The 27,979-nt window shown below is 45.0% G+C and overlaps 1 protein-coding gene across 2 annotated transcripts; it reads left to right on the top strand.

Annotated features, from left to right (window-relative positions):
- RINT1 (RAD50 interactor 1) lies at positions 1-27,406 on the top strand. Of its 2 annotated transcripts, none has more exons than XM_083366214.1 (16): positions 1-48; positions 1,755-2,333; positions 3,570-3,640; positions 4,924-5,119; positions 6,561-6,802; positions 14,938-15,111; positions 15,211-15,363; positions 16,883-17,039; positions 18,273-18,383; positions 19,370-19,595; positions 20,370-20,507; positions 22,583-22,782; positions 24,199-24,413; positions 25,969-26,149; positions 26,252-26,370; positions 27,049-27,406. In XM_083366214.1, exons 2-16 carry the CDS (start codon positions 2,286-2,288, stop codon positions 27,269-27,271), a joined length of 2,454 nt encoding a protein of 817 aa, XP_083222340.1. In that variant the 5' UTR covers positions 1-48; positions 1,755-2,285; the 3' UTR covers positions 27,272-27,406. The 2 variants fall into 2 exon arrangements, with proteins under 2 accessions (XP_083222340.1, XP_083222341.1); XM_083366215.1 differs by having other exon boundaries at positions 3,573-3,640.
- Positions 27,407-27,979: the final 573 nt, after the last annotated feature.

The raw sequence follows: 27,979 nt of genomic DNA on the forward strand, positions 1-27,979 counted from the left end.
AGGAGAAGAGGGAGGGGGCGTGGCTTCCGCCGACACGCGGAAGTGGAGGTGAGTGGCGGCGTTCGGGTTTGCGTTCAGACGACCCTTCCCTCGTTTCCCGTTCCCTTCTCCCCGGAAAGAAGGCACTAGGCGAGTTCTGTGGACGTCTCGACGCCTCCACCCAGCAGTTCGCTTCCAAGGGCGCTCGGCCCTCTCCTTAAGGGCTCCTACATGGGATTGCCAGGCCCGGCCGTTATTTTGCATTTAATTAGGCGTTCCGTCAGTGACCTGCAACGTGAAGTTATGAAAAGGGGAATAAAAGACAACAGTGACAATCAGGATGGACAGGGAGAAACGGGTGCAATTATGTATTGGCAAGTAAAAAAGTAAATATGGTATATTCTGAACCCCTATTAAGATAAGGTAAACTTTATTATCACTTTTTTCTGTGAACACACTGGCACGCATTAAAAAATGAAATTCTGATGCCTGCTGTTTCATATATAAATATATGTATATGTATATATGTATGTATATGTATATATGCATATGTACATATATGTGTGTATATATATAATATATATACACATACACGTATATATACATATGCTCTACATACATATACATATTTATGCATACACGTACATATGCATATATTCTACATATATATGTGTGTGTATATACACATACATAAATATACATACATATGTATGTATGTTTATGTATATATCAGTCCATTTAGAATACATAGCAGAAAAAGGAGTCTTAAGAGTTAACAAGGTTGATGCTATATGGTATAATGCTATTATAGAATTTAGTCATTCTGCTTCGGATACTGACTGCTCCCAGAAGGTAACAAAGAAATTACAATAATAGCTTGTTTATTTGCCTAACCCTAATCTAATATAAAGCTATAATATAATTAAACTTACCTTCATTTGTAATAAAACTACACTTTAAAATATATGTCCTCTAAAGATTATGAAATCACCCTTATTTCTGGTTTTGTGTTGTAAGAAACCCATCCTGGGTGGTTAATCGGAGTCAATCTGCCAAACATATAGAAGAAGCTTTAATTCAGCAGGTCAGACCAAAGGGAGCTGATTTTTTTCAAAACAGGCTGTTTTTAATTTAAATTGCTAAGCACATTTGATTTGTGCTTAGATTGTAAGCCGCCCTGAGTCTTCGGAGAAGGGCGGGATATAAATAGGATTAAAATAAAAATAAAAAATGGCACACTGTGTTCCTGCAGAGATCGTGGAGGTTATTGCCAGTTTAATGTGTGTCAGTTACACCCGAGTTTAGATCTGCTGTTTGAAAAAGCTAGGTTGAACAATGCTGCTCTAGAACCTTTAGCAGCTGCCAGCAGAAGCCTAGATCTTAGATTTTTACCTTAATAGATTGCCTGTGAAATATTCTAAATGTGTTAAGAGATAACAGTGTGGATTTCAACATTGCTACCGTAAGCACACATTAATACATAATTGCAGCATTTCCTATTGTTGAGATTCAGTTGTCTCTGCATCCCATTCATATAGTCCTCCTAATTTATCTCAGATTGTGCTTTCATTTGTCATTCGTGCAGTTGAACGCTGCCTGGAGGGTATATAATTGCACCAAAAAAAAATCCCACATGGTTATTTTCATACGTTGTAATGGGTTCTTTTAGACGTATTTTTGCCTAAATAGAACCGTTTGGCAATAAATAACATCTGAGAGAGAACACTGGTGTCTTAATATTTATGGACAACTATGGGCTTTTTTTTCCCCCCTAGATGAAAGCAAAGACTTGTTAAGGAACATGACTCTTTAAGACGAGTGGAAGAATTATGCACTGTTGGAAAACCCAGGGGAAAATGAGAATGCACGAGAGGAGAAAAGAAACAGGAACATTTGGATTAGAGACTTCAGTTGTTATGTGGCTAGCAGTTCTCCTTCATGGCTATTTTGGACAAGACACACTATACAAATTAAAACATTGGGAAAGCAACTGCAGGAGCCAGGCAGTAATTCCAAGGTGCCATTATATGTTCTGATGGTTATATTCCTTCGCTTCGGTTAATCCTATCCATTCCACGCTCATCTTTATCGAGTGAAGCCAGCACTACGATCCTAACAGACTGAATAAGCAGAGATATAAACACAGACATTTGCTTACAGGCTTGCTTTAAATCTTGCATCGGCTTTCTGATTATATCCAAAACCGTCTGTCGTGCGTGACATTTAATATTAGACACTGCAGTAATATTACTAAGCTTTTTTAAAAAAAAATCATCCAAAACCTAAAACCAGTTGCTAAATTGGAAATGGCACAATCAGGGATTACAAGTGATGCATCATTGGTGTCTACTGAGGTAAGTTGTTGTTGTTGTTGTTGTTGTGTGTTCCTTCTAGTTTTTCTCTGTGTTAGCTGTTAGAAAGTAACTGGAAAACTCCACTTAAATTAATTCCAATATGCTGATAACTTCTGAGAGTTGAATTTCCTGTGTGTGTTTTTGCGATACTGGTGTTCAGGACACCTTGTTTTAAGTCTGCCGTGCATTGATTACCTTGAGTGACAGGCGTTTAAAGATACATCCGATAAATAAGAGATTCTGGAGAATAAAAAAAATAGCGCAGGTTGGATCCAGTGTGCTAAGATAGAGAATATTCACATATTTACAGCGACTGGATCTTTTAAACGTTGGACAGAAAGAGTAGGATACGAAAGGACAGGAAGATTCTCTGTTTTTTTATGTTTACACGCATCGTTTTCGTCTGCTTTTCTTCACTTTATGACGTGCCGATTTCCACGTATCTCATAGAATGCAGTCTTCCTAATATTATTGAATATATTATTATGCTTTTAACCTTGTTTTTAGAGTAAAGGATGCCACTTTATTGTAGAATGCTTTAAAAGCTGGTCGCTTTACTTTGACATGATAAGTAAAAGACAGCTGGAAAACATAACGGGCATAGTTTTTTTATTTTTAAAAAAGATGGACAATTCCCCCCCCCCCAGTTACAACAGTTCTTTGTTTAACTGAAGACCGAACTACAGGTCCTTGGCTTACAACCATTCGTTCAGTGACTGTTCGAGGCTATAGGGCCCTGAAAAAAGTGACTTAGTAGGGGTTTCCAAAACTGTCAAGTCATGCAATTGACATGTTCCTACCGAAACATTTCCATAAGTGAGAGGATCAGACAGTGACATCGCCGTTTCCCCTGGGATGCCCTGTTAGGGATTCCTTTTCTGTCCCTCTTAAGCTGCCTGTCCGAGCTGTATGTTTCTGTCTACTCACAGTCGCCCGCTTTTGAACTTCTGGGTTGGCAGGAACTGGACCGGGTGGCGGAAGGTCACCCCACTGCACAGTAGCAACCAGGTCTCATCAAACAGGAGCCCGCCGATCGTCAGCCCAGTGTCCTAACCACCTCGGCCACCGTGCTCCCCATTCACAACGATTAGCTATTCTGTTTGTGATTCTGGGCGGCGATCAAGCACATTTCGAGGTTTTGCTTGAGAAGAACAAAGCTACTTTAGTTGTTCTGGAAAGCTAGCGCGGTCAGAAACTTGTGCAATCCAAATGGACAAATATGTGCTCCTTTCTCAGCAGAAACCCAGCAGAGAAGAGGAGGAGGAAGGGGAAGAAGCAGAACATCCAGCAGAAGCTGACACGTGCCGGTGAGTTCCCACAGAAAAGAATCCTAGCAAAGTCACTGGTGGCATCCTGATGGAAGAGGAATTCTAACGATGCAGCCAACCAAGAGCTGCGGAAAAAATGCCACGAGTGCACCCCTGTGTAAAAACCGATACACAAGGAACCGTCTACAGCCAGATAGTTCTTCCCTCCTGGCAGTGCTAAGCAAATACTCTGGTTTAGACACCAAGTTTAATCGGTGCCTTTTCATCAGCAGAGTGGGCATCACGCTGGGCAAACCCGGTCCCACCAGTCGCTCAGTGAACATTCCTCTTTGTTTTTTAACTTAGCGGGAGGACACTATTCTTTCCTTACTAGGAAACGAGCCCATTTATCCCACTGAAATAGGCAGTTTTTGAAATGGGACAGAGGAGGATGTGGACCTAACTCTGCAAAGCACCCGAGGGCAAGACGAGAAGCAACGGATGGAAACTAACCAAGGAGAGAAGCAACCTGGAGCAAAGGAGGAGTTTCCTAACAGGGAGAACAGTTAACCAGTGGGACGACTTGCCTCCAGAGGTTATGGGTGCTCCATCGCTGGAGGTTGAGAAGAGACTAGACCAGGGGTAGGCAACCATGGCTCTTTGATGACTCGTGGACTTCAACGCCCAGAATTCCTCAGCCAGCATGGCTCAGCTTGGAAACCTCTCCCTTTCCCCTCAGCATGGCTGGCTCAGGAATTCTGGGAGTTGAAGTCCACGAGTCATAAAAGAGCCAAGGTTGCCCACCCCTGGACTAGACAGCCCCTTTGTCCTGAATGATGTAGGGTTTCCTGCTTCAGGGGGTTGGACTAGGACAGGGGTAGGCAACCTCGGCTTTTTTATGACTCATGGACTTCAACACCCAGAATTCCTGAGCCAGCTTGGCTGGCTCAGGAATTCTGGGAGTTGAAGTCCATGAGTCATAAAAGAGCCGAGGTTGCCTACCCCTGGACTAGGAAGACCTCCAAAATCTCTTCCAACTCTTATTCTGTATTCAATATTCCAAGCAGAGTGAGTTTTCAATACAGAAGATAATTCTGGAATTGTTTACTGTGAGGATGATAACTTCCCATTTTTTTTTTTAAAAAAGACCCTTTAGTGTGTATGGAGATTGCTTGTCATGCATTGCCATATTTGATCAAGTTCGCTTTTGTTTTGTGGGTGTTTTAATACTTTTACCGAGCTCTTTAACCCTGCCTTTTACAAGTGTGTTCGGTGTTTGCAAAAACAAAAAACACGTCACAACTGCTTGGGCTAGGAAGTTAATAATCGATTTGTTAAATTAGCACCGCAGGTCATGCGGAGGTGGAAAACCTGACTAGTGGAAACAAAAGGATTCCCAAAGACCCAGAGACCTGTGACATCCCGTTCTACGTGTCCGAGTTTGTAGAAAGGAACGTTGGAACGGACTACGACTCACTAAGCAAACTTGGCGAGCTGATTGAGCAGTTGTCCAAAAACCAGACGAGGTTAGAAGAACAGGTGAGTTCCATTTTGGGAGGGAAGGTGTGTTGAAGTGCCCACCCGTTCGGCTCCCAACTATTTTTTGACTCTAAATGAAGTCTCGGGTAGCCTTCTCCAAGGCTTGGCATTTGTTCACGTGTTGCAAATAATATTTCACGCACGTAGTCCTTGATCCGCAACCGTCTTTTTTTTAAGGGGCTGAATTTAACAACGGCGCGGGAAAAAGGTGACTTACGAGCAGTTTTTCACACTGGTGACCCTCGCAGCATAACCTAGGGTCACTTGATCAAAACCCAGCTGCACTTAGCCTGTGGTCGTGTGATCACTACGTGTAACCTTCCCAGCCGGCTTCTGACAGACAAAAGTCAATGAGCCCGGTTCCCTTCACTGCAAGGATTCGCTTAAAAACTGTGGCAAGAAAGGTCGTGAAATGGGGCCAAATTCACTTAAATCGCCTGGCTTAGCAACGGGACTAAACTGAGGTTATAATTCGAGGACTGTCCGTAGGGGGAATCCAGGCTCAGGGCCCCCTTTTATGATTCTAACTATTTAAAAGTGGGAAGGCTGGTTTTTTTTTATTATTATTATTCCATTTATATCCCGCCCTTCTCCGAAGACTCAGGGCGGCTTACAATCTAAGAAGCACAAATCAATGTGCTTAGCAGTAGCCTTCATTCTATGTATATGCCTGCTTGTTAGGGCTTTCACACACACCCCAAGCGGCATTATTACAAAGTCAGCTTAATTGCCCCCAACAATCTGGGTCCTCATTTTACCTACCTCGGAAGGATGGAAGGCTGAGTCAACCTGGAGCCTGGTGGGACTCGAACCTGCACTAATTGCAGGCAGCTGGTGTTACTTAAGGAGGCATTAGCTCACTGCTCCACCAAGGCTCTTTTTAAATTAACCTACATTGGTCTTTTTATAGCAAGGGTCTTCAAACTTGGCAACTTGAAGACTTTGTGGACTTGAGGGCTGGCTGAGGAATTCTGGGACTTGAAGTCCACAAAGTCTTCAAGTTGCCAAGTTTGAAGACCCCTGGTATATAGGGATATATTTGGCACATTCAACAATATTCCATCTATCACATTGGATGCAATAAATAACATTGGAGTTGATTGTCGGGTCACGTATGGAAGTAATTCTTACTTATTTTTTAATTCAGACCATTTTGAACGAGTTGTTTTTTTCTCTCTCTCTTCAGAGTAGCTTTCTGTTGCCATTTTAACGTTTTTGGTTGCTTAATGGACACGATAACAGGAAGCACAGATAGTCCTCGACTTAACAGTGGTTCGTTTAGTAACAGCTGCAGGGATTCATTTAACAACCGTGGCCTGAAAGGTCATAAAGTGAGGCAACACTGGCTTAAATGTCTCGGCAACAAAAAGTTTGGGCTCGGGTGTTGTCGTAGGCCGAAGGTTGCCTGGGTAACTGCTTGCTGCTCTCGCCACGATAACAGGTTCTCACCGTTTCGTCGGAAGTCCCCAAAAGGATCCAGAAGGCGCTGCAGAATGCAGAAGATTCGAAGAGATCTTTCTATGAGCTTCTGGAGAGCGAGAGGATTTTGTACGATTCGGTGAATAGCCACCTGCTGACCGCCAGCCCTTGGATGGAGGAATTTGGCGCCTTGATCAGTCAGATAAAAGAAGTCGAAAGGCACCTGGCTTATTTAAAGCAGATTTCACGAGTAGAAGAATTAAGGTAAAGGACGTTTCGAGTCGTTTCGCATCATTTCGGTGCAAACGGAAGGCTGAAAGCAGAGGTCACCGACCTTTGTCAGTTGGCGGACCGGGGGGAAAAGGAGGAGGAAGCATTTGACATGTGTGCGTGGGTGTGCGGACGGGGCCACGAGCACGGGCGTGCCGCAAACGGGGCGGGACTAGCGCCTGCACGATACTAGCCCTGCCCTTTTCTTGCATGGCACAGCGCCCTTTTCTGCGCCCCGTGGTGCGGCGGTGGCCATTTTTGCGCCTTGCAGCGTGGCGGTGGCCGTTTTTGCACCCCATTATATGGCGACACCCCGTTTTTGCACCCCGAGGCTCAGTGCTGGCCTGTTGTTGCACCCTGAGGTGCAGCGGCGGCCTATTTTTGTGCCCCATGGCACGGCATCCTGTTTTTGCGCCCCACGGCCACAGTGCTAACGCAACTGAGAGGGTGTGTGCACACGCATACACTGGCCAGCTTGTCCTGCGGCCGACAGGTTGGGGACCCCTGGCTTAAAGCCATGGAATATTTATATAAAGAGGCATGCATTATTATTATTATTATTATTATTATTATTATTATTATTATTATTTTATTATTTTTAATGCAGCTTCCTTTGTCTTCCCCAAACCCTGTTTGGTAGATTTTCTTTTTTAAGGGACTTCTGAGTTCAGAACCCCAGATGGATGTCAAGGTAAAAATCACCTTTGTAGAGGGCGACGGACCGTGCTTCAGAGAATGCATGATACACTTGCAGGAAGGCAAGAAAAACACGACGCATAATCTTACTAAATACCTTTTACTTACAAAAATGTAAAAACTAAATATATATTATACAGAGCTAGCTAGCTTCATCCTAACGTAACAGACAGTAACAGCAAAAGTGAAAAAAGAACAATACAGATAATAACTCTGGGAACTTCTTCTAGACATGCGCACTAAACAGACTGAAACCATAACATAGCTAGTCATATGGGATTCACTATGGTTACCAGATAAGTTATCACAACAGGTGCAGAGAACAGGGGAAATGTACAGTTAGAAATGAACTTTTCTGACGAACAAAAAAAACGTGCAGTGACATTCCCCTTCTTTCGTCAGCAAAGTGAAGACTCAGGTAAGGCACATCTTCTCACGCAGATACTCATGCTGGGCTGTAGGAAGTGGTTTGTTCAGCATGTCAGCAATTTGATCACGTGTAGGCACATACTGTAACGTCACAAAACCTTGTTTAACCAGTTGCCTTATGTTTTGATATCGGATGTCAATGTGTCTGGACCTTGAACCTGTAAAACGTGTTTCAGAAATATAAACCACAGATTCATTATCCTCCATTACTGTGATCGGTCGAATCGGATGTGTCCAGATATCTGTGACCAAAGCATCAAACCAGGTTAAAGAATTGCATGCATCAGACACACAAGCATACTCAGCTTCTGTAGAGGAACAAGAAACAAAATTCTGTTTACGCACATGCCAGTAAACAGGACATCCATTTAAGAACATCATGTAACCTGATGTACTTTTCCGTGACTTCTTATCACTTGCCCAATCTGAATCTGCAAAACAACATAACTCTGCATAGTCAGTATGTGTGGGTTCCAACAACAACTTCATGTCTTTGGTGTGTTTTAGATACCTCAATAACTTTTTAACACATGTCCAATGAAACTGTTTTGCCTTGCCTACGTGTCGTGATAAAAGATTAACACTAAGTGCAATGTCGGGTCTAGTCCAACTACTAATATACAGCAGCGACCCAATGACTGAGCGATATAGTGTTTGATCTTCGAACTCAGGACTTGGTTCATGTGCCAAAATGTGAAAGTCAGTTTGCATGGGTATACTCACAGGCTTAGCGTCCTCCATGTTACAGTGATGTAACAGTTGTTCAATCTTCTCTTCTTGTGTGAGACTAAACCCCTTCTGAGTTTTGGCAATTTGAACACCTAAATAAGTGTTAATACACCCTAAACACTTCAACGTGAAAAACTTTTGTAAAGCTTTAGCAAAAACCTCACTCATCTGCTTATTTGGACCAATATAAACAATGTCATCGACATAAACAAGAATTATCTCATACCTATTACCGGATCTTTTGGTAAACACGCATTCATCTGTTTCGGACTTAATAAAGCCCATTGAATTTAGTTTGTCAGAAAGACATAAGTACCACATTAAACCAGACTGTTTCAGACCATAAAGACTTTTGTGTAGAAACCAGGTATCCCCTTCTTGCTGTCTGAAACCTGGAGGACCTTTGACGTAGATGTCTTCATCAAGATCAGCGTGAAGATAAGCCGTTTCAACATCGAACTGAAAAACCTCTAGGCCAAGGATAGTTGCAGTGGCTAAAGCAATTTTCACACTTTCAGTCCGCACTGTGGGTGAGTATGTATTTGTATAGTCCTCAGGATAACGTTGAGCAAAACCCTGGGCTACGAGTCTGGCCTTGTACAACGACTCACCATTCGGCTTCTTTTTGATCCTGTAGACCCATCGAGTACCAATAACTTTCTTGTTTGCTGGAGGGCTCGCAGGCGTAAACACTTGAAGTTTCTTTAGACTGTCCATTTCAGCCTGCATTGCCTCAAACCATTTATCCTGTTCTGATTCAGGAAGATGTTTGATCTGTGTGAACTTCTCAGGTGGAAGTGTAACATTACAAATCAAAGGTACAGGTGTTTTTGTTACTTGCCACGAATACCGTTTTGGAGGAATTCCCTTTGTGGACCTCTTGGAACGTCTCGGGCCAACCGTCCATTCTTCTTCCATGTCGTCCTCGTCTTCATCGTCGCCAGCAGCAACATCAGCGGCTTGCGAAGACGGAACAGTAGGTTGAGAAGAACTCGTGGAAGGAACATTCTCCTGTGCATCTTGATCAGGTTGCGTGGCATCAGCAACATCATCTCTTGGAAAATAAACTCCAGGATCGTTAGAATGAATCCTGGACCAGTCCGCATCTTCCTCAAAAGTAGCAGATTGTGAAACCACAATAACATGATGAGAGTCAATGTATTTGCTCCATTTTGAATTATCATCAATGCCCATAAATCTCATCCTTTTTGCTGCAGGACCCCCTTTCTTTCTTTGGGCTAAAGGAATATTCACCATAGCATAGGAACCAAAAATATGGAGATGTGAGAGATCAGGCTTGTGTCCATACAACATGAAATAAGGGGTCTGATTTATCACACTACTCCAAGTACGGTTGACGATATGGTTAGCATATTTGATAGCTTCACCCCAGTATGGAAGACTGAGGTTAGCATCTTCAAGGAGGCAACGCATCATGGTTTGCAAAACCCCATTTCTGCGTTCTGCCACCCCATTTTCAGCTGGAGTATAAGGAGCAGATGTCTGATGTACTATCCCATTCTCACGCATCCAGTCCTGGAAACGCTGAGACATGAATTCAGCACCGCGATCACTCTGGATTCTGGCAATGTTGACCTCGAATTGGGTATAGACAAGACTAGCAAAGTCTTTAAAGATCTGAAAGGTCTCAGATTTTTCTTTCATAGGATATACATATCCATATCTAGAATAATTATCAACGATTGTCAAGAAATATCTTTTACCACCAAGTGTTGGTGCAAAAGGACCAACTATGTCAGTGTGTACCAAATCAAAAATGCGTGTTGACAGGCGTGTAGCGCGTTTTGGAATTGCTGCTGCCTTGGATTTGGCTTTCTTGCAGACAGCACAGTCCAAAAACACCTTACACCCCTTTAGATCCAAACCTCTTGCGAACTCTGGCATCTTCTTCAGGACACGGAAACTGGCATGACCCAATCTTCTGTGCCACCTATGGATACACCTGGAATGCAAAGGTTTACCTGTTAGTGCATTCTCAACTTTAGCATTTTTATTAGGAACCCCAGGCTTGCTGTGAGCAACCTGTGTCTTTTTTGTATTTTTATTATCTTTAGGAACCTTTGGAGTAGCAACAGGATCTCTCTCTGGGACGTCTCTCTCTGGGCCTGTGCTCTTTGGAACGTGTATACTTGCCTGCTCTTGCTGCTTAGGCTTTGGTTTTAAGTAATAAACACCACCAATCAACATGGTTTCAGCAACAATATCTCCGTCTTTGACTATATAACTTGCTTTTTCAAGATGGTGGACCTGAAAATGAGAAAACCTAGACAAATGACTCTGACTAAGCAAATTACTACTGGCAGACGGAACATAGTAAACATTTGGAATGAGAGCATCAAGCTCTTCAATATAGACAGTTCCTTTTCCCATGACCTGAACAGGATGATTGGAAAAAGAGTAAAGTTCACGAAGTTCAGGTTCAGGCTCGTGCATCTCAGTGTAAAGCTCTTTTCTGTAGGTTACATGTAATGCTGCTCCGCTGTCCAAAGTCCAAAGAAGTCGTCTGTCGTACTCTGGTTGAGGCTGTGGATCGTTGGTCACAACCAATGTGGCAAGTGGAGCTTGTGGATCACGCCTGGAACCACGACCACGACCTTGTCGTCCGCCTCTACCTCTGCCTCCTCTGGAATCTGTTCCTCTGGGCTGGTATGTGACGGGCGCTGGAACTCGTTGGGGACAATCCCGGGTGGCATGTCCCACACGATTGCAGATGTAGCATCTTGGCATCCTTGGAACGTAGGTCCTTCCACGGAAGGCACGCCTTGCTGAAGCTCTTGATGCAGGTGGTTCCCTTAAATGTGGCGCAGCTTGCATAAGTGCCTCTTCTTCAGCTAAAATTCTGCATACATGATCCACTGTGCGTTGAGCAATAGGCACTTGATTAATCTTGGAAATAGCATCTTTCCACTCATGATTCAAAGAATTGATGATAATGCTGATCATTTGAAAATCATCAATAGGATAGCCTTTTTCACCCAGTTCTTTTCTCATACCTTTCATTTTAGTCAAATGTGCTCCAATATGTTCACCAGATTTTAATCTGGAACCATGGAACTCAGACAAAAGTAAACATGTAGACTCAATTGATGTAGGCCGATAACATGCCTCTAACTGAGTCCAAATTTGTTGGGCAGTTGCATCTTGTGAAAACGTGAGCTGCAATTCAATGTCCATTGACATCAATAATGTTGTGCATGCTCTATTATCCAAGTCCCATATGTCAGGAGTCCATGGCTGGGCAGGAGGATTAAACACCATCATGTGAGTACCTTCTCTGCGTAACAAAAGTCCAACCTCACTGACCCATGCCCTGTAATTCTGTCCTGACTTCTTTAATTTTGAATCACCAGCCAGTGGTACAATGGAAGGTGTTTGATGAGGAAAATACAATTGAGGTACTGGCTGTGCAGGTTGTGCAATCCGACCATAACCTGCAGGGGGCACCAGTGGCGTCTGTGCCTGGACATGCGGCAGTTGCATTGAAGCTGCCGGTAGTCTCGGTGCTGGCTGTGACTGTCTTTGAGCTGCTATTCCACCCTGGCCAGCAGGAGGCGCTGGTGCTGGGGCTGGTGCAGTAGCATAACCTGCAGATGACACTGGCCTTCGCATATAAGAACCCGGTGGCAATTGCATGTGGGTTAAATATGGCTGTGTTCTGCCAGGTAGAGGGGCTTGCATAGAAGCAATATTAACAGGAGAAGCAATAGTAACAGGAATCCTAGCACCATCAGGGACTGGAGCCTCAGATAACGGCAGAAATCTTGTATCTCTGAGCAAAGACTCCTCCATGGACAATTGTGAGAGCTCCAATTCATGTCTTAATGCAGCTTCACCAGTAGATGGTGCTATAACATTTGCTTCAGGCATCACTGTGGCTCTGTATGTCCTTTGGGACAGCCCATAATCATGTGACACAGGAGCCTCCGGTTCCCATTCGTCTTGCATGACACTCAATGATGGGCGTGACTTTAGCTTTGGGGAAGAAGGAGGCAATATGGCTTCTCCTTGTGGGTGTGGCAATATGGCCGGTTCATGCTCATAATTCCTTTCATATTGCTGAACCATTGACACATATTTCTTTGCCTGCTGCAAACGCCTTTCAAAAAACCCAATTTGTTCACAGTAGCCTTGCATAGCCCTATCTCGCATAGTTTGCTTGGGGCTTGAAGGAGCAAAAGGAATTTTCTTCGGCTGAACTTTAAGTTTCACTCCAAGCCTTTGAAATTCATCTTGAGCCCCTGGAGTGCGAACATTTTCAAAAACAGCTGCCAGGGAGCTTGGAAAAGTAGAAAAAGGAGTGACTGACCTTGCATCGTGGACAGGAGCAGGCGCGTCTTCTCCAAGACGTGTGGCCGAAGCTATAGGAGTTCTTAAAGTCAAAGGGAGCTGCCCCACAGAAAGACTCCTTTCCAGCCGTGGCTTCCTTCCTGACATGTTTCAGCAGTTAATCACCGCTGCCCCACTAGCACTAACTAACTGATAACAGCCGCAGAAACATGCTTCTCCAAAAACATAAATCAAACCATTCTCTGCTACCAAAATGTCAAGGTAAAAATCACCTTTGTAGAGGGCGACGGACCGTGCTTCAGAGAATGCATGATACACTTGCAGGAAGGCAAGAAAAACACGACGCATAATCTTACTAAATACCTTTTACTTACAAAAATGTAAAAACTAAATATATATTATACAGAGCTAGCTAGCTTCATCCTAACGTAACAGACAGTAACAGCAAAAGTGAAAAAAGAACAATACAGATAATAACTCTGGGAACTTCTTCTAGACATGCGCACTAAACAGACTGAAACCATAACATAGCTAGTCATATGGGATTCACTATGGTTACCAGATAAGTTATCACAACAGGTGCAGAGAACAGGGGAAATGTACAGTTAGAAATGAACTTTTCTGACGAACAAAAAAAACGTGCAGTGACAATGGAAACAATGAGTTCTGAGTCCTACATGCAGATGTCATTTCTTAACAGAGGAATCAGAATTATCCGATCGAAATAAAGCTATCGTAAACGTATCTATTTGAGTTGAAATGTACCTTTCTTAATGCTATGAAATGAGATTTACATATGATGGGTCAGTTGTCAATGACAGCACAGTCAAACTTTTGAAACCCAAAGAAAACATTGTCGCAAATGAAAAGAGTAGTAAACAACTTGATAACAGTCCAAAGAGTACGCATAATGTCTCCCAAGACGGTTGGGGTTTTACACATTGATGGGTGTCTGGGTTATGGTGAGAAAGATCAGAATGATTTATTTTACAGTAGCGCACTTGGAAGTTCCCCTGTACATGTTAATAGAAAAAGCACAAAATCTATATTGCAGATGAACAGGTATACGGAAGGGTTGAATAAATTACAATTTTATTGGTTTGCCGTGCCAATGAAGTACCGTAAGTAAATCTTAAGAACAGAATTCTGGGAAAAAAAGGAACTTTAAATGTATTGCTCATTTCTTCCCAAATTCTACTTCAGTTAATATTAAGAACAGTAACTAGAGATTCTGAAGCAGCTGTCCACGAGCTTTAGGAAGAATAAGAATTAAAATGATAGTAAAAGAGGGAAAGGATATCGTAGAGAATTTAGAATTCTTTTGCAGAGTGCAAAACTTTTTTTTATCCTTCTTTCTCTCTGGTTTTCTTGAATTTAAATGATTTGAGCTGGTGACTTAACAGTTTGCAAACACATTTATTTTAAACTGATCTGTGTTTTTGTATTATTGGTAAGCTTCTAGCTCAAAAGTAATATATGGGGGCGGGGGGCCAGAACCATGAAAATATGTTATCCATTTTATATGAGTATGTGAATACATGCTTGAATTTCTTTATTGATGTAGTTTATAGTGATAACCTTTCTTTGCCTCTAGCGTTCAGGCTCCTAACACAGTTGTAAAGATAAGTTTTGTGATCTTTTTTTTTATTTCCGTATGGAATTAGTTGGCTAATTAATTTATTTTTTGCACAGGTAATTATTTTATTTTAGGGGGTCTTTGATAGTCTCTGAGCTTGGTGGTTTTCTCACAGATGTTTCATTGCTAACACGGATGACGTTACCTAGTTGGGTCGTGAAATGTCTGCAAGCAAACCACCAAGCTCAGAGAATATCAAATATCAACCCCGAGTTACAAATATGAATTCTATTTTGGTTTCGTTTGATGATTTTAGCTTCCGGCAATACCACACACACTCTATAACCTCCGCTCATTTGTCCACTTTTTTTTTTCTCTTCCGTTTTGCTAGCGACAACATCCAGCAGTATCTAATGACCAACAACGTGCCTGAGGCTGCTACGGCCTTGGCGTCCATGGCCGAATTAGATATCAAGCTTCAAGAGTCTTCCTGCTCTCATCTCTTGACTTTTATAAGATCTACCGTTCAATTCTGGCACAAGATCCTGAAAGACAAATTGTCCAGGTAGGAAAACCTCCCATCAATTGTCTCAGGCTTCCTTTGGATCGCAAGAGTCGTGGCGATAACAACGTGCTCGTCATTTTTTCTTTCTTTTTTTTTCAGTGATTTCGAAGAGACGCTGACGCAGCTGCACTGGCCCTTTATTGGACCAGCACAATCCCAAGCTTTGAGCCTGGCTCCCTCCTCGGCGAATGCCACAGAAATATACAGTAACTTCGAGACTCTGTTTTCTCAACTCCTCAAGCTGCAGGCATCGTATCCTCTTTTAAGTTATCTTTTTTTTTTAAAGTATCTGGTTAGCATTTGTTAAATGCAGAATTATTGTATAACTCTTTATGGAATGTAGAGTTGTGGATATCCCCAATCTCAGCCCAAAATCCAGATGTTAAGATTTTTCTTCCGCTTTCAGTGGCAGCAAATAATATTCTATGAATATTCTCGTAGAAAGAGCCCAAGCATTGTGGGGCAGCCCCACCCCACCCCGTTAATGTTGTTTGCAAGTTAACAGGCTTTGTGTCTCTTCCCTTTAGGACGCTGAGCTTTTCGATCAAATGGTCGGCAATTTGGCGGGTCGAATCCCGAGTGCCGCTTAGCAGAGTGAGCGCCTGTTACCCGTCCCAGTTTCTGCCAACCTAGCAGTTCGAAAGCACGTAAAAATGCAAGTAGAAAAATAGGGACCGCTCCGGTGGGAAGGTAACAGCGTTCCGTGCGCCTTTGGCGTCTAGTCATGCCGGCCACATGACCACGGAGACGTCCTCGGACAAGCGCTGGCTCTTTGGCTTTGAAATGGAGATGAACACCGGCCCCTAGAGTCGGAAACGACTAGCACGCATGTGCGGGGGAACCTTTGCCTTTGCCTTTACCTTACACACATGTGCAGGTACAGAGACATGTAAACATATGCACCTGCAGAAAGAAATACATCTGCACACATATATACACACACACACACATACATATACATACATATATATATATATATATACACACATACACATATACATATACACATACATACATAGATAGATATAGATATATATGCAAGTGCCTTTAAAGATAAAAGGTTTTCCCTGTCCAGTTGTGTCCAGTTGTGCGAAGATGCTTCCATGATCATGTGGCCTGCATGACTGTACACTGAGACACGTGGGAGCGCTGTCACCTTCCCACCAAGGTGGTGCCTATTTATCTACTCACAGTTCCATGCTTTCGAACTTCTAGATGGGCAGGAGCTGGAGCGAGGAACAGGAGCTCACCCCGCTGCATGGCGCTGGGGTCTCAAACCTGGACTGTCAGCTTTCCAGCTAGCCAGTACCTTGATAGTCTTACGGTACACCCAGGATTGCCCGTCTCCTTCCATGTCAGGGGAATCCAAGGTTTCTCTTTCTGTCCTGAGATTATTAATTCGAGTTGTTAGAAGCGGCTGTGTCGATTCAAAGAAACACCTTTCGTTTAATCAAACGACGAAACGTCTTTCTTCTAAACTGCTTGGAAACATCGGGTGCTCCTACATTGGTGATCCGCCACCTCCCATCATGTCAACAAAGGCCATAATTTCAGGACTGAGCAGGCTTTTTTCTTCACAGGCAAATAAAAACTATATAATTTTTGTTTTATTGCGGTGGGGGATAAAGGAAGAGGCGTTTTCCCCCCCCCCCCCCGTTGAAATGAAACGCATTTTTGCTTGTTTCATCAACCCTTGGATTCCATCCTACCTCTGCAAGCCCTCGCGTGTGTTCTTAGCACCTTGTACCTTAACACATAAAAAAAATCTCAGCGATGAACTATTAATCAAACCAAAGCAGCTGCCAGAAAAATACCTCCTGCCGTCAACGCCACCTGTTATATTACCTATGCAGATCATGCTGGCTCCCCTTCAGAAAAGATTCAAATACCATTTCACGGGGAATCGGCAAACCAACGTCTTGAGCAAGGTATGGCCTTGATTGGCAGATCCTCCTCTTAAAGGTCTTGTTTTTAAAACCTTACTGCGTAAAGATGGCAGCCCGGGAGGGTAAGTGGAACGAAACACCGGCCTTCGGTTTTCTCTGAAAAGTCACACAGGTTTACCAAACTGAGTTGGAAAATGTGCAGTCCTCCTTACCGACAGCCCTCAACTTACGGCCACAAGTGGGCCTAAAATTTCTGCCGCGAAGTGAGACAGTTGTTCAGCGGGCTTTGCCCCCATTTTACAACTTGTTTTTGCCGCAGTTGTTCCGTGTGCCGGTGCCGCCGTTAAGTTAGTAACCCGGTCATTAAAGTGAAGCTGGCTTCCCCTTTGACTTGGCTGGTCCTGCGGTGGCCAAAGGGGATCGCCCGACGCTGCAACCGTCATATAGCCGAGTCGTCTGCCAAGCGTCTGAATTTTGATCACGGGACCGTGACGATGCTACGGTAGCTGTAAAGGTGAAAAACAGCCACGTCACTTTTCCCAGCCTCGGCGTAACTTCAAAACTGTCGCTAAATGAACTGCTGTTAAGTTGAGGACTACCTGTATCTCCTTAACATTCAGCAAGAAGTGTACTTGCTTCAGTGTGGCCAATAGATCACTTGTTCCCTGATGGTTCTGTGGGCCAACCAAGAATGTGCAGAGTGGCGGTTACCCATGGCTGGCTGGGGAATTCTGGGAGTTGAAGTCCACAGCTCTGGAAGTTGCAAAGGTCGGACTCCCAAGGCCTAGACCATGCTGGCTGAGGAATTCTGGGAGTTGAAGTCCACAGGTCTTAAAGCTGCTAAGGTTGGGCTCCCCAGTGGCCTATATCATGCTGGCTGGGGAATTCTGGGACTTGAAGTCCACGAGTCATAAAGCGGCCTAGGCCTAGGCCAGGGGTGGGCAACCTTGTCTCTTTTATGACTCGTGGACTTCAACTCCCAGAATTCCTGAGTCAGCCACGCTGAGGGGAAAGGGAGAGGTTTCCAAGCTGAGCCACGCTGGCTCAGAATTCTGGGAGTTGAAGTCCACGAGTCATAAAAGAGACGAGGTTGCCTACCCTTGGCCTATACCATAGCTGGCTGGGGAATTCTGGGAGTTGAAGTCCACAGGTCTTAAAGTTGCTAAAGTCGGACAACTCTGAGGTAGGGCGTGATGTTGCTGATACAGTTGTACCTTTGACAGAGCAGTGCACAGGTTTTTGTCTGATTCTGTGTGACTTTTTTTCCTTTCCAAGCCTGAGTGGTATCTTACCCAAGTATTGGTGTGGATTGGAAACCACGTATCATTCCTTGAAGACAAAGTTCAGCCCATCCTGGATAAAACAGGCACTTCCGTGAATGCAAGGGTAAGCCTGTCTCCTTTCCTTAACGGATTGGCAGCCATTGTCCTACAGGCACTCCTTGGCTTACCGCCACAATTGAGCCCCAAATTTATATCGCTAAGCGAGAGAGTCATTAAGTGAGTTTTGCCCCGTTTTACGACTTGTAAGTGAATCACTGCAGTTCTTCAGGTAGTACCACGGTTGTTAAGTGAATCTGGTTTCCCCCCGTTGACTTCGCTTGTCAGAAGGTCACAATCACATGACCCCGGGACGCTGCGACGGTCATAAATATGAACCAGTTGGCAAAGCATTTGAATTTTGATCGCATGACCATGGGGATGTCACAGCGGTCGCAAGCGTGAAAAACGATCATAAGTCACTTTTTTTTCCAGCGCTGTCGTAAGGCAAGGACCACTGTAATTTATTTTCAGTCTTGTTCCTAGTTTGCTCTATTCCACAGTGTCAGAGAAGGCACAGTCTTATTGCGCTGAGGTAACCCAGGAGTAAATACAGCAAACAGTGGTCTGTATTAAATGGTGGTTTATATTACACTATTTACAAACGCACACTAAAAACAAGACTCATACATGTGGTGGTTCAGCAAACTCCCATACACAGCATTTACCGCAGGAAACGGACGAGACAGAAAGACTCCAGCAAAAAGCCTTCCCTTTTCTACTCAGACTCTTAAAGGGACGCGCGCACACCTGCTGAGTCATTGCTAACATTGCATCGTTCATCTCACATTATATAAGCTGGTTAGCTTCTCAATCATTATCTTGATATACAGGGTTGTTTTTCTTGTAAGATTTTTGTCTGAAGTTTTGATCACGTGACCGTTGGGATGCTGCAACGGTCCTGAGCGCAAATCCCTTTTTTTTTTTCAGTGCTGTTGTGACTTTCGACGGTCACTTCAGTGAACTGTGTGAGCCGAGGACTGCCTCTGACGAGAGCCACATGGTCCTTTTATCCGTCGGTTTTAATGTTTTATCTCTTTGCTTCTTCCTAAGTTGGAGTTTTCCCGCGCTCTGGTCATGCTCATCCTGGAGAAGCTGGACGCCGAGATCCCTTGCATGTTGTACGACGACAACCTCTTCTGCCACCTGGTGGACGAGATCCTCCTCTTTGAAAGAGAGCTGCATGGTGTTCATGGCTACCTCAGCACCCTCCCCAGCTGCATGCACATTTTATCAGAAGAAACCTACTTCCAGAGATGGCTAACTGTAGAGAGAAAATGTAAGATGCTACGACAGAGGTCCCCAAACCTTTGGGCACCAGGGACCACTGGTTCTGTGAAGTTTTTCCATGGACCGGCGAATGTGTGGTTTCGTGTGCTGCCTGCATCCTGCTGATGGGGCTTGTTTGTGCACACCAGTTGCTGGCGTGCCGTGGCTTGGTACTGTTCCACAAACCAGGGGTTGGGGACCCCTGTGCTATGGAATCATTTCCTTGGATTAAAACAATCCACTTTCCCCCCCACGGGCAATAGCTACCCTGAATGTAAACCGGTGACGGGATCAAATACAGGTAGTCCTTGACTTACAGCAATTCATTTAGTGACCGTTCAAAGCTACAACAGCACTGGGGGGGAAAAATTGTTTCCCCCACGTAGGACAGTTGCGGCATCCCCCACGTTCATGTGATCAAAATTCAGACGCTTGGCGATTGACTCGTATGTCTGACGGTCGCAGTGTCCCAAGGTCATGGGATTCTCCTTTTGCGACCTTCCGACAGGCAGTCAAGGGGGAAGCCAGGCTCACTTAACTGCGGCACGAAAGGTCGTGAAACGGGACAAAATTCACTGAAATATTTCACTTAGCAACAAACGTTTTGGCCTCAGTTGTGCTCGTTAAGTCGAGGACTGTCGGTCACGTATAAAACTCACGCACCGTACTGACTGCGTTTGGGGGTGTTAAAAAAAAAGCTGGTGCTTCATGTTTCTGACAGCCTTTTCTTCCTGGCTGCACTTGTGAGTGAGCCTTTAGCTTTGTCGTTGTGTCTTCCTCACAGTTGCTCTTCAAAAGATGGACGCCATGCTGTCATCGGAGGCCGCCTGGGTGTCCCAGTACAAAGACATCACTGACGTGGATGAAATGAAAGTCCCAGATTGCGCAGAGACTTTTATGACTCTCCTCCTGGTGATCACCGGTAATTATAAAGGGCTTTTGGCATTGGGCCTCTGTTGTTTATTCGTTCTGGAATGGTACTGCATCTTTTATGAGAAAATACAACTGCCGTTAGTAGTCAAGTAGAAATAGATTTCAAGAGGTACCAATAAAGGAGAAAATAGAATAGAATAGAATAGAATAGAATAGAATAGAATAGAATAGAATAGAATAATAGAACAGAACAGAACAGAACAGAACAGAATAGAATAGAATAGAATAGAATAGAATAGAATAGAATAGAAGCTGGAAGGGACCCTGGAGGTCTTCTAGTCCAGCCCTCTCAAGCAGGAGAACCTATACCATCTCAGATAGGTGATTGTCCAGTCTCTTTTTAAAAGCTTCCAGTGATGGAGCGCCCATGATTTCTGGTGGCAAGCAGTTCCACTGGTTGATTGTCCTCACTGTTAGGAAGTTTCTCCTTAATTCCAGGTTGCTTCTCTCTTGGGTTAGTTTCCAACCATTGTTTCTCATCCTGCTGTCTGGTTTTGTAGCTCAGGGTTGAAATGAGGAGTCCTTGATGCTCTCTGAGCTTGGTGGTTTTTTAGTAGTGGCGAATATCTGTCGCTCAGGTGTAGGATGAGGGTGAAGGTTCATCCTCCGAGCTTCTGAGTTGGTTTCCAAACGTTTCATTGCCAGGCTGGGTAACGTCTTCAGTGGAGTTTAGGGAGGAAAGTCAGTGTCCTTCGGTGTACAAGGGCTTCAGGTGTGAGTGTCAAGTGAGGATCTGTGATGGGGTCTTGTGATGGGTCAGGTGTGAGTCACTAGAGAGTCTTGGGATGGGGAGGTCCTTTGTGCTCTCAGAGCTGGGTGGTTTTCTAGCAGAGGTTTCATTACCCAAGCTAGATAACATCATCAGTGCTCTGATGATGTTACCTAGTTTGGGTAATGAAACAACTGCAAGAAATCCACCCTGCTCAGAGAGTACTGACCTCATAGTCCTCCTCCTCCTCCTCCTCCTCCTCCTCCTCCTCTCCCTACTAACACTGCTGATGTTACCTAGTTTGGGTAATGGAACATCTGCAAGAAATCCACCCTGCTTGGAGAGTACTGACCTCATAGTCGTCGTCGTCGTCCTCCTCCTCCTCCTCCTCCTCCTCCTCTCCCTACTAACACTGCTGATGTTACCTAGTTTGGGTAATGGAACATCTGCAAGAAATCCACCCTGCTTGGAGAGTACTGACCTCATAGTCGTCGTTGTCGTCGTCGTCGTCGTCCTCCTCCTCCTCCTCCTCTCCCTACTAACACTGCTGATGTTACCTAGTTTGGGTAATGGAACATCTGCAAGAAATCCACCCTGCTCGGAGAGCACCCAGGACCCCTCAGATTTCAAGAGTCTTAACAACTAGGATCCTCTTGAGACTAAAGCCATCTGTTGATAGATTAATATGCTTGTTCTGTTAAGATGGGCTTCTCTGTTAGGCTGTAAAGTTCTACAATGAAAGCACTGAATGCCCAACTCTGATACTGGCTGGCATTCCTTGACTTACAACAGTTCACTGGGGGGAAAATGTGACATGACTATTTTTCCAGAGTTGCAACCTTTGCAGCATCCCCACGATCGTGTGATCCAAAATTCACACACTTGGCAACTGGCACGTATTGATGACCGTTACATGTGATCCCCTTTTGCGACCTTCTGGCAGGCGAAGCCAATGGGGGAGGCAGATTCACCTTAACGACCGGGTTACCGACTTCGCAACGGCAACGGTTCCCTTAAAACCGTGACAAGAAAGGGCACAAAAATGGGGCAAAAGCTCACTTAACCGCTGTCTCGCTTAGCGACAAAAATGTTGGGCCCCGTTGTGGTCGCAAGCCGAGGACCACTTGCGTCCTGTCGATTCCATCTCAAGAAAGTCCAGTGCAGCAGCCCAGCGACGCAGATCTTTCCGGAAGAGAAAGAGCTGTTTCATGAGCCCTGCCTGTTAAGTTAAAAAGGATCGCGGAGAGCGAACTTGGGGGAGAACCTGTAAGAGGGATCTTTCATCCGAGCGTGGAGGTTAACTTGGAATTTTTACAAGGTGAAAATAACACCAGCGCTTTGCTATTTCAACCCAGATAGGTACAAGCATCTTCCCACGGCAGCTCGAAAATTGCAGTTCCTCGAATTGCAGAAAGAGCTGGTGGACGACTTTAGGATACGACTCACTCAGGTCATGAAGGAAGAAACCAGAACGCCTCTCGCCTTCCGGTACTGTGCGATCCTGAACGCGGTCAACTACATAGCGACGGTGCTAGCAGACTGGGCAGACAATGTCGTAAGTAACAGTGTGGTTGAGGGAGCCGCTTGCGGGTTGTCGAAATGCTCTTAGGCGAAGCGACGTGCTGATAGAACGGAACCGTTAGTCGCTGGGGGTTGAGCTGCATGGTGCTCATTGATCTTGGTGGTTTCCTTGCAGACGTCTCATTAGACAACTAGGTAACCTCATCAGTGCTAGGAGGGAGGGGGATTTGTGGAATGGAGGAGGAGGAGGACTGCGGGGTCCTGGGTGCCCTCTGAGCTGGCTGGTTTCCTTGCAGACGTTTCACTGCCAAAACCAGGTAACGTCATCCGTGCTATTTGCCAGTGTTACATCATCAGTGCCACATCAGTGTAGCCCTGAGGATGTTATCTAGTTTGGTAATGAAACTTCTGCAACGAAACCACCCAGTTCAGAGAGCGCCAAGGCCCCAAACATTTCTTCCCCTGCTGGATGCGACGTGCAGAACCGTGCCCACCCCAGCTCCGGCGAGGGGGGGAAAAGTCACGATACGTCGTGACACGTCATGTGACGCGGCGAGTTTGACACCCCTGATTTAGATTGTGGAATGGCTGTAGCTCCACCTACTGTTGGCATGTGCTTAGTAAAGATGGGAGGACCTCAGCTGCAAAGAGCTTTTCTCTCCCTTAACGTTAGTGATTCTCTTGACGTTTTTCATGCCCTGCCATTAGCTCTTTTTACTAAGCTGAATTGCCAGAGCTCCCGAGTCCAAAGCATACACTTTACCCCAAAGTTAAGATCCTTAAGAAAAAAAAACTAGCGGCGATAACTAGATTTTCTTGTTTTATCTTCGAAGACGTTTCATTTCTCATCCAGGAAGCTTCTTCGGCTCTGACTGGATGGCCGGGAACGGAAGGATTTATACTCCTTGCAGAGAGCTGGTCATTTGCATTAGACAGTCGTTGAGGCCACCTGGAGGTTTATCTGTATCTTCTGGGTTACCTGAGTAGTGCAGATGGGTGTGGAGCCTTCTTGGCTGCAGGATATTTCCTGCCCTGGGTCCCTTCACTGTTGAAGGCAGGCCCAGGCTGTTGGGGATGAGTCTGTGTTGTCTGCAACTCAAACCGAAACGCAAACGGTTCCTGTAGCCTGCAACGTTTCCTGAAAATCCGTTCATCTCCCCGCACCATTCGGTGGGGCGTTCGTCCGAAAGTGCATCGCTAAATGTCTATGGCGACTCCTCAAGTCGTCCAGCTCTTTCCATTCCATTCGTGTCGTCCAGTCAGAACTGAAGAAGCTTCTTGGGTGAGAAGCGAAACATTTTCAAAGAAAAAAAATCAAGGAAGTCCAGTTGCCTCCTGAAAAAGCACCTTTGGGATAACCAGGACCTGGACGACTGAGAATCTCCAGAGACGCTAGTGGTGATACTTTTTTTTTTCCTCCTTCTTTGCCCAACGTTGTTTCTCGGCGCAGTTTTTTTTACAGCTGCAGCAGGCTGCGCTGGAAATGTGTGCCGAAAGCAACACGCTGAGCATGCTGCAGTTGGGACAGCTGGCTTCGCTGGAAAGCTCTGTGTTCGATGAAATGATCAACCTCCTGGAACGACTGAAGCACGACATGCTGAGCCGCCAAGTCGACCACGTCTCCAAAGAGGTCAAAGACGTGGCCAGGATCTACAAAAGGGAAAGGTAAAACTGGAGAGGAGAGGAGAGAATATCCGTAGCTCGGGGTTGAAAGGAGGAAGCCTTGGCGCTCTCTTGAGCTGGGTGGTTTTCCTTGCAGACCTTTCATTACCATACTAGGTAGCATCATCAGTGCTAGAAGGGAGTGGGATTTGCGGAATGGAGGGGAAGGAGAAGAGGAGGAGAAGGACTGAGGGGTCCTTGCTGCTCTCTCAGCCGGGTGGTTTCCTTGCAGACATTTCATTACCCAACTAGGGAACATCATCAGTGCTAGTAATTGAAACTTTGCTTCTGATCAAAAGCTTCAATAGGTAGCTTTGCAGGCAGGAGGGGGGAAAACCTCATTGAAAAACCACATTCTTCATTGCATTCCAGAAGGTTTGACAGGGAAAGGGCCCTACTGACCACTGGGAAACAGTGACACAGATGTTACTTTAAGTGTAATGCACAGAACTGAATCACTGCCGCCTTGGGAGGGTTGCGCAGCCAGTAAGGCCACCAAAACGAGGAAGAAAGTGAGGCTTTGATTCTTTCTCTGCTTCTTTTGTCTCTTTGCCCCCAAGGAATCCGTTATGTGGTCCAGCTGTGAGCTTGTACAATGGCTGGGCAAAGGGTTGGGTATCGTAAGGTTGATGTGCTTCCTTTCGAAAGGCACCTGGACTTCCTTGGTTTTTCCTTGGAAGACGTTTCGCTTCTCATCCAAGAATCTTCTTCGGTTCTGACTGAATGGTGGAGGACGGAAGGATTTATATTCCTTGCAGTCGTCTGATCATTAGCACTCTCTCTCAGAGTCATGGAAGCCACTTGGAGGTTTTTATCTGTGCCCTCCGGGTCACCTAAATCCCATAAGGTTGATGGGATGCAAAAGGCATAATAATAGCAACAACAATAAAGTTGGAAGGGGCCTTGGAGGTCCTCTAGTCCAACCCCCTGCTCAGGCAGGATACCCTGTACCATTTCAGACAAATGGCTCTCCAGTCTCTTCTTAAAAAGTTCCAGTGTTGGAACATTTAGAACTCCTGGAGGCAGGTTGTTCCACTGATTAATTGTTTCTCACTGTCAGGAAATTCCTCCTTAGTTCCAGGTTGCTTCTCTCCTTGGTGAGTTTCCATCCGTTGCTTCTTGTCCTGCCTTCAAGGTGCTTTGGAGAAGTCAAATCACACAATGGGGAGGGGGTTGGCAGCACGTCTCCCCTTTGACAATGTGTTGCCAGCCGTTGCTCTGAGGTCTGAGCAGATGCTTTCTGAGATCTACCGTTCAAGCACTTTTGTAGGAGAAGGCGAGGCAGAACCGTCCTAGGGGGTGGAGTCAAGAGAGGAATCAGCCTGGAATCCTTACATTCCCACAAACGTCTTAATCCAGCCCTTCCCAAATTCTGTTTTGACTCTTACCCAGCGCCAATTTAGTGCTGACCGACTAGATTTCCTGTGTTATCGGCACGGACCCTAAATCGGCTTCCCGTGTGGAGCTGATTCTTCATGCCTGACATTTGTCATTTGACAGGGGAACAAGTCAGGCGACGGGGTTGTGACTTGAGCGAGGTTTCGTCTCTTTCGCCTAGGTGGCTGTCCTTGCCTTCCCAGGCCGAACAGGCGCTGATGTCCTTGTCCAGCACTGCCTGCCCTTTGCTCCTGGCCTTGAGAGACCGGCTCCTTCAGCTAGAGCAGCAGCTCTGCTACTCCTTGTTCAAAATCTTCTGGCAAATGCTGGCCGAGCAAGTTGATCTGTTCATCTATCAGGAGGTAAGGACCCCGGGTCTTGCGGGGACTTGAGCCGAGACTGCGGTCCTGATTTTTTTTTTAAACGCGGCTGGCCTTTGATCCGCAACGCAAATCTTATTTTAGGTCATTCTAGCCAATCATTTCAATGAAGGGGGAGCGGCCCAACTCCAGTTTGATATGACTCGGAATCTTTTCCCGTTATTCTCCCATTACTGCAAGCGGCCGGAGAATTATTTCAAACAGTGAGTATGGCGCACGATGCTTATTTATTTCTACGTTGCCGATGGGGACCGGAGTTTCCTTCTTGGTTGTTTTGAGAGAGGGATTAAGCCCATGTTAATCTGGAGATTCTCAGCCATCCAGGCCGTCCTCGTCCCAAAGATGCTGCTTTTTTTTCCCCTTCCCAAAAAGGCAACAGGACTTTCTTGGTTTTTCCTCGGAGGCGTTTCGCTTCTCATCCAAGAAGCTTCTTCAGTTCTGACTGAATGGTGGAGAATGGTTTGAAAAAGGGGGCGACCGAAACGCTCTCTCAACAGAGGGGGAGGGACACGACACCGCACACGTCCTGTTTGCAACACCGTCCTTTCAGCCGTTCCAAGAAGGTTGCACATCCATTTGCACTATTCGGGTGACCCTGAGGGCAGAGATAAATTCCCAAGTGGACTTGATGACTCTCAGAGAGAGTACTAATAACCAGATGACTGCAAGGAATATAAAGCCTCCCATTCTCTACCATTCAGTCAGAACTGAAGCAGCTTCTCGGATGAAGGGCGAAACATCTTTCAGGAAAAAACAAAGCTTCTCTCTGAGCAAGAAACCTAAAGTTATCTTGGATGAGGGATCTGGGGTTGTATTACTCTTTGAAACGTGCCCGGATTTAGAACCGGATTATTTGTATTTTTATTTTTTTTCTTGTCTAGCATCAAGGAGGCCTGTATTGTACTGAACTTAAACATGGGTTCCGCCCTGCTGTTGAGGGACGTGCTACAGTCGGCTCCTGAACCCAGAACTGGAATCGGCTTTCATTCAAATCAACCCACAGCTGTGGCAGCCTTAAATGAACTTGGAATTTACAAGTTAGCTCCAAAGGACGTTGAGATTCTCCTCAGTCTGAGGACAAATTGGCCTAATACGGGCAAATAATCAAGGCAAACAGAATGGAGAGACACTTATTTGCTGTTACGTTATTTAGAAATTACCCTATGTTCTCATGTGATGTCAGGTTATACTGCCTTGGAAAGAAAAAAAAACACATTAAAAAACCCGCTGAAAACTAAACCGCTACGCACCGCAGCTTCAAAGAAACATTTCTAGTTTGATGGTCTCTACTATATATTGGCGGTTACTCTCAGTCCCAGCGAGACGCACCTTTCGTTTTCTCAGTTGAACTGTGGCAATCAGGCGAAACGCTTTTCAATGGAGAAATTATTCTAACGCATGCTCCCACATTACAGAAATAGTAAGCTTAAGAGGAACACGCTGGATTATTTTAAAAATTCCTGGGATAGACCCGTTTCATTTTATTACCTCCTCTGATGCTCAGATTAATCTCGTTTAGCTGGATTAGAGCGTCTTCAGAACCTTTGTGTTACCAAGGTTGTGATCTGAAAGATATTACGGGGGGGGGGGCTAAAAAAAAGAGCAGAACCGTTCTTGCCTTTTTGAATGAACGGTGCCGACAAGAAGCACAAAAGGGACAAACAACTTTGCATGCCGTTCTGTGGCAAATTTTTACCTACTTTGGCTCCTAACGTTAGCGTATTTCTAATACGGATAAGATTAAAGCTTTGCAGATATTTGCCAGTGTGCAGTTCTTTAAACATACTCTACGGTGATAGACAATATATGTGG

The sequence above is a fragment of the Vipera ursinii genome (genome assembly GCF_947247035.1).
Source record: "Vipera ursinii genome assembly, chromosome: 6".
NCBI lineage: Eukaryota > Metazoa > Chordata > Lepidosauria > Squamata > Viperidae > Vipera > Vipera ursinii.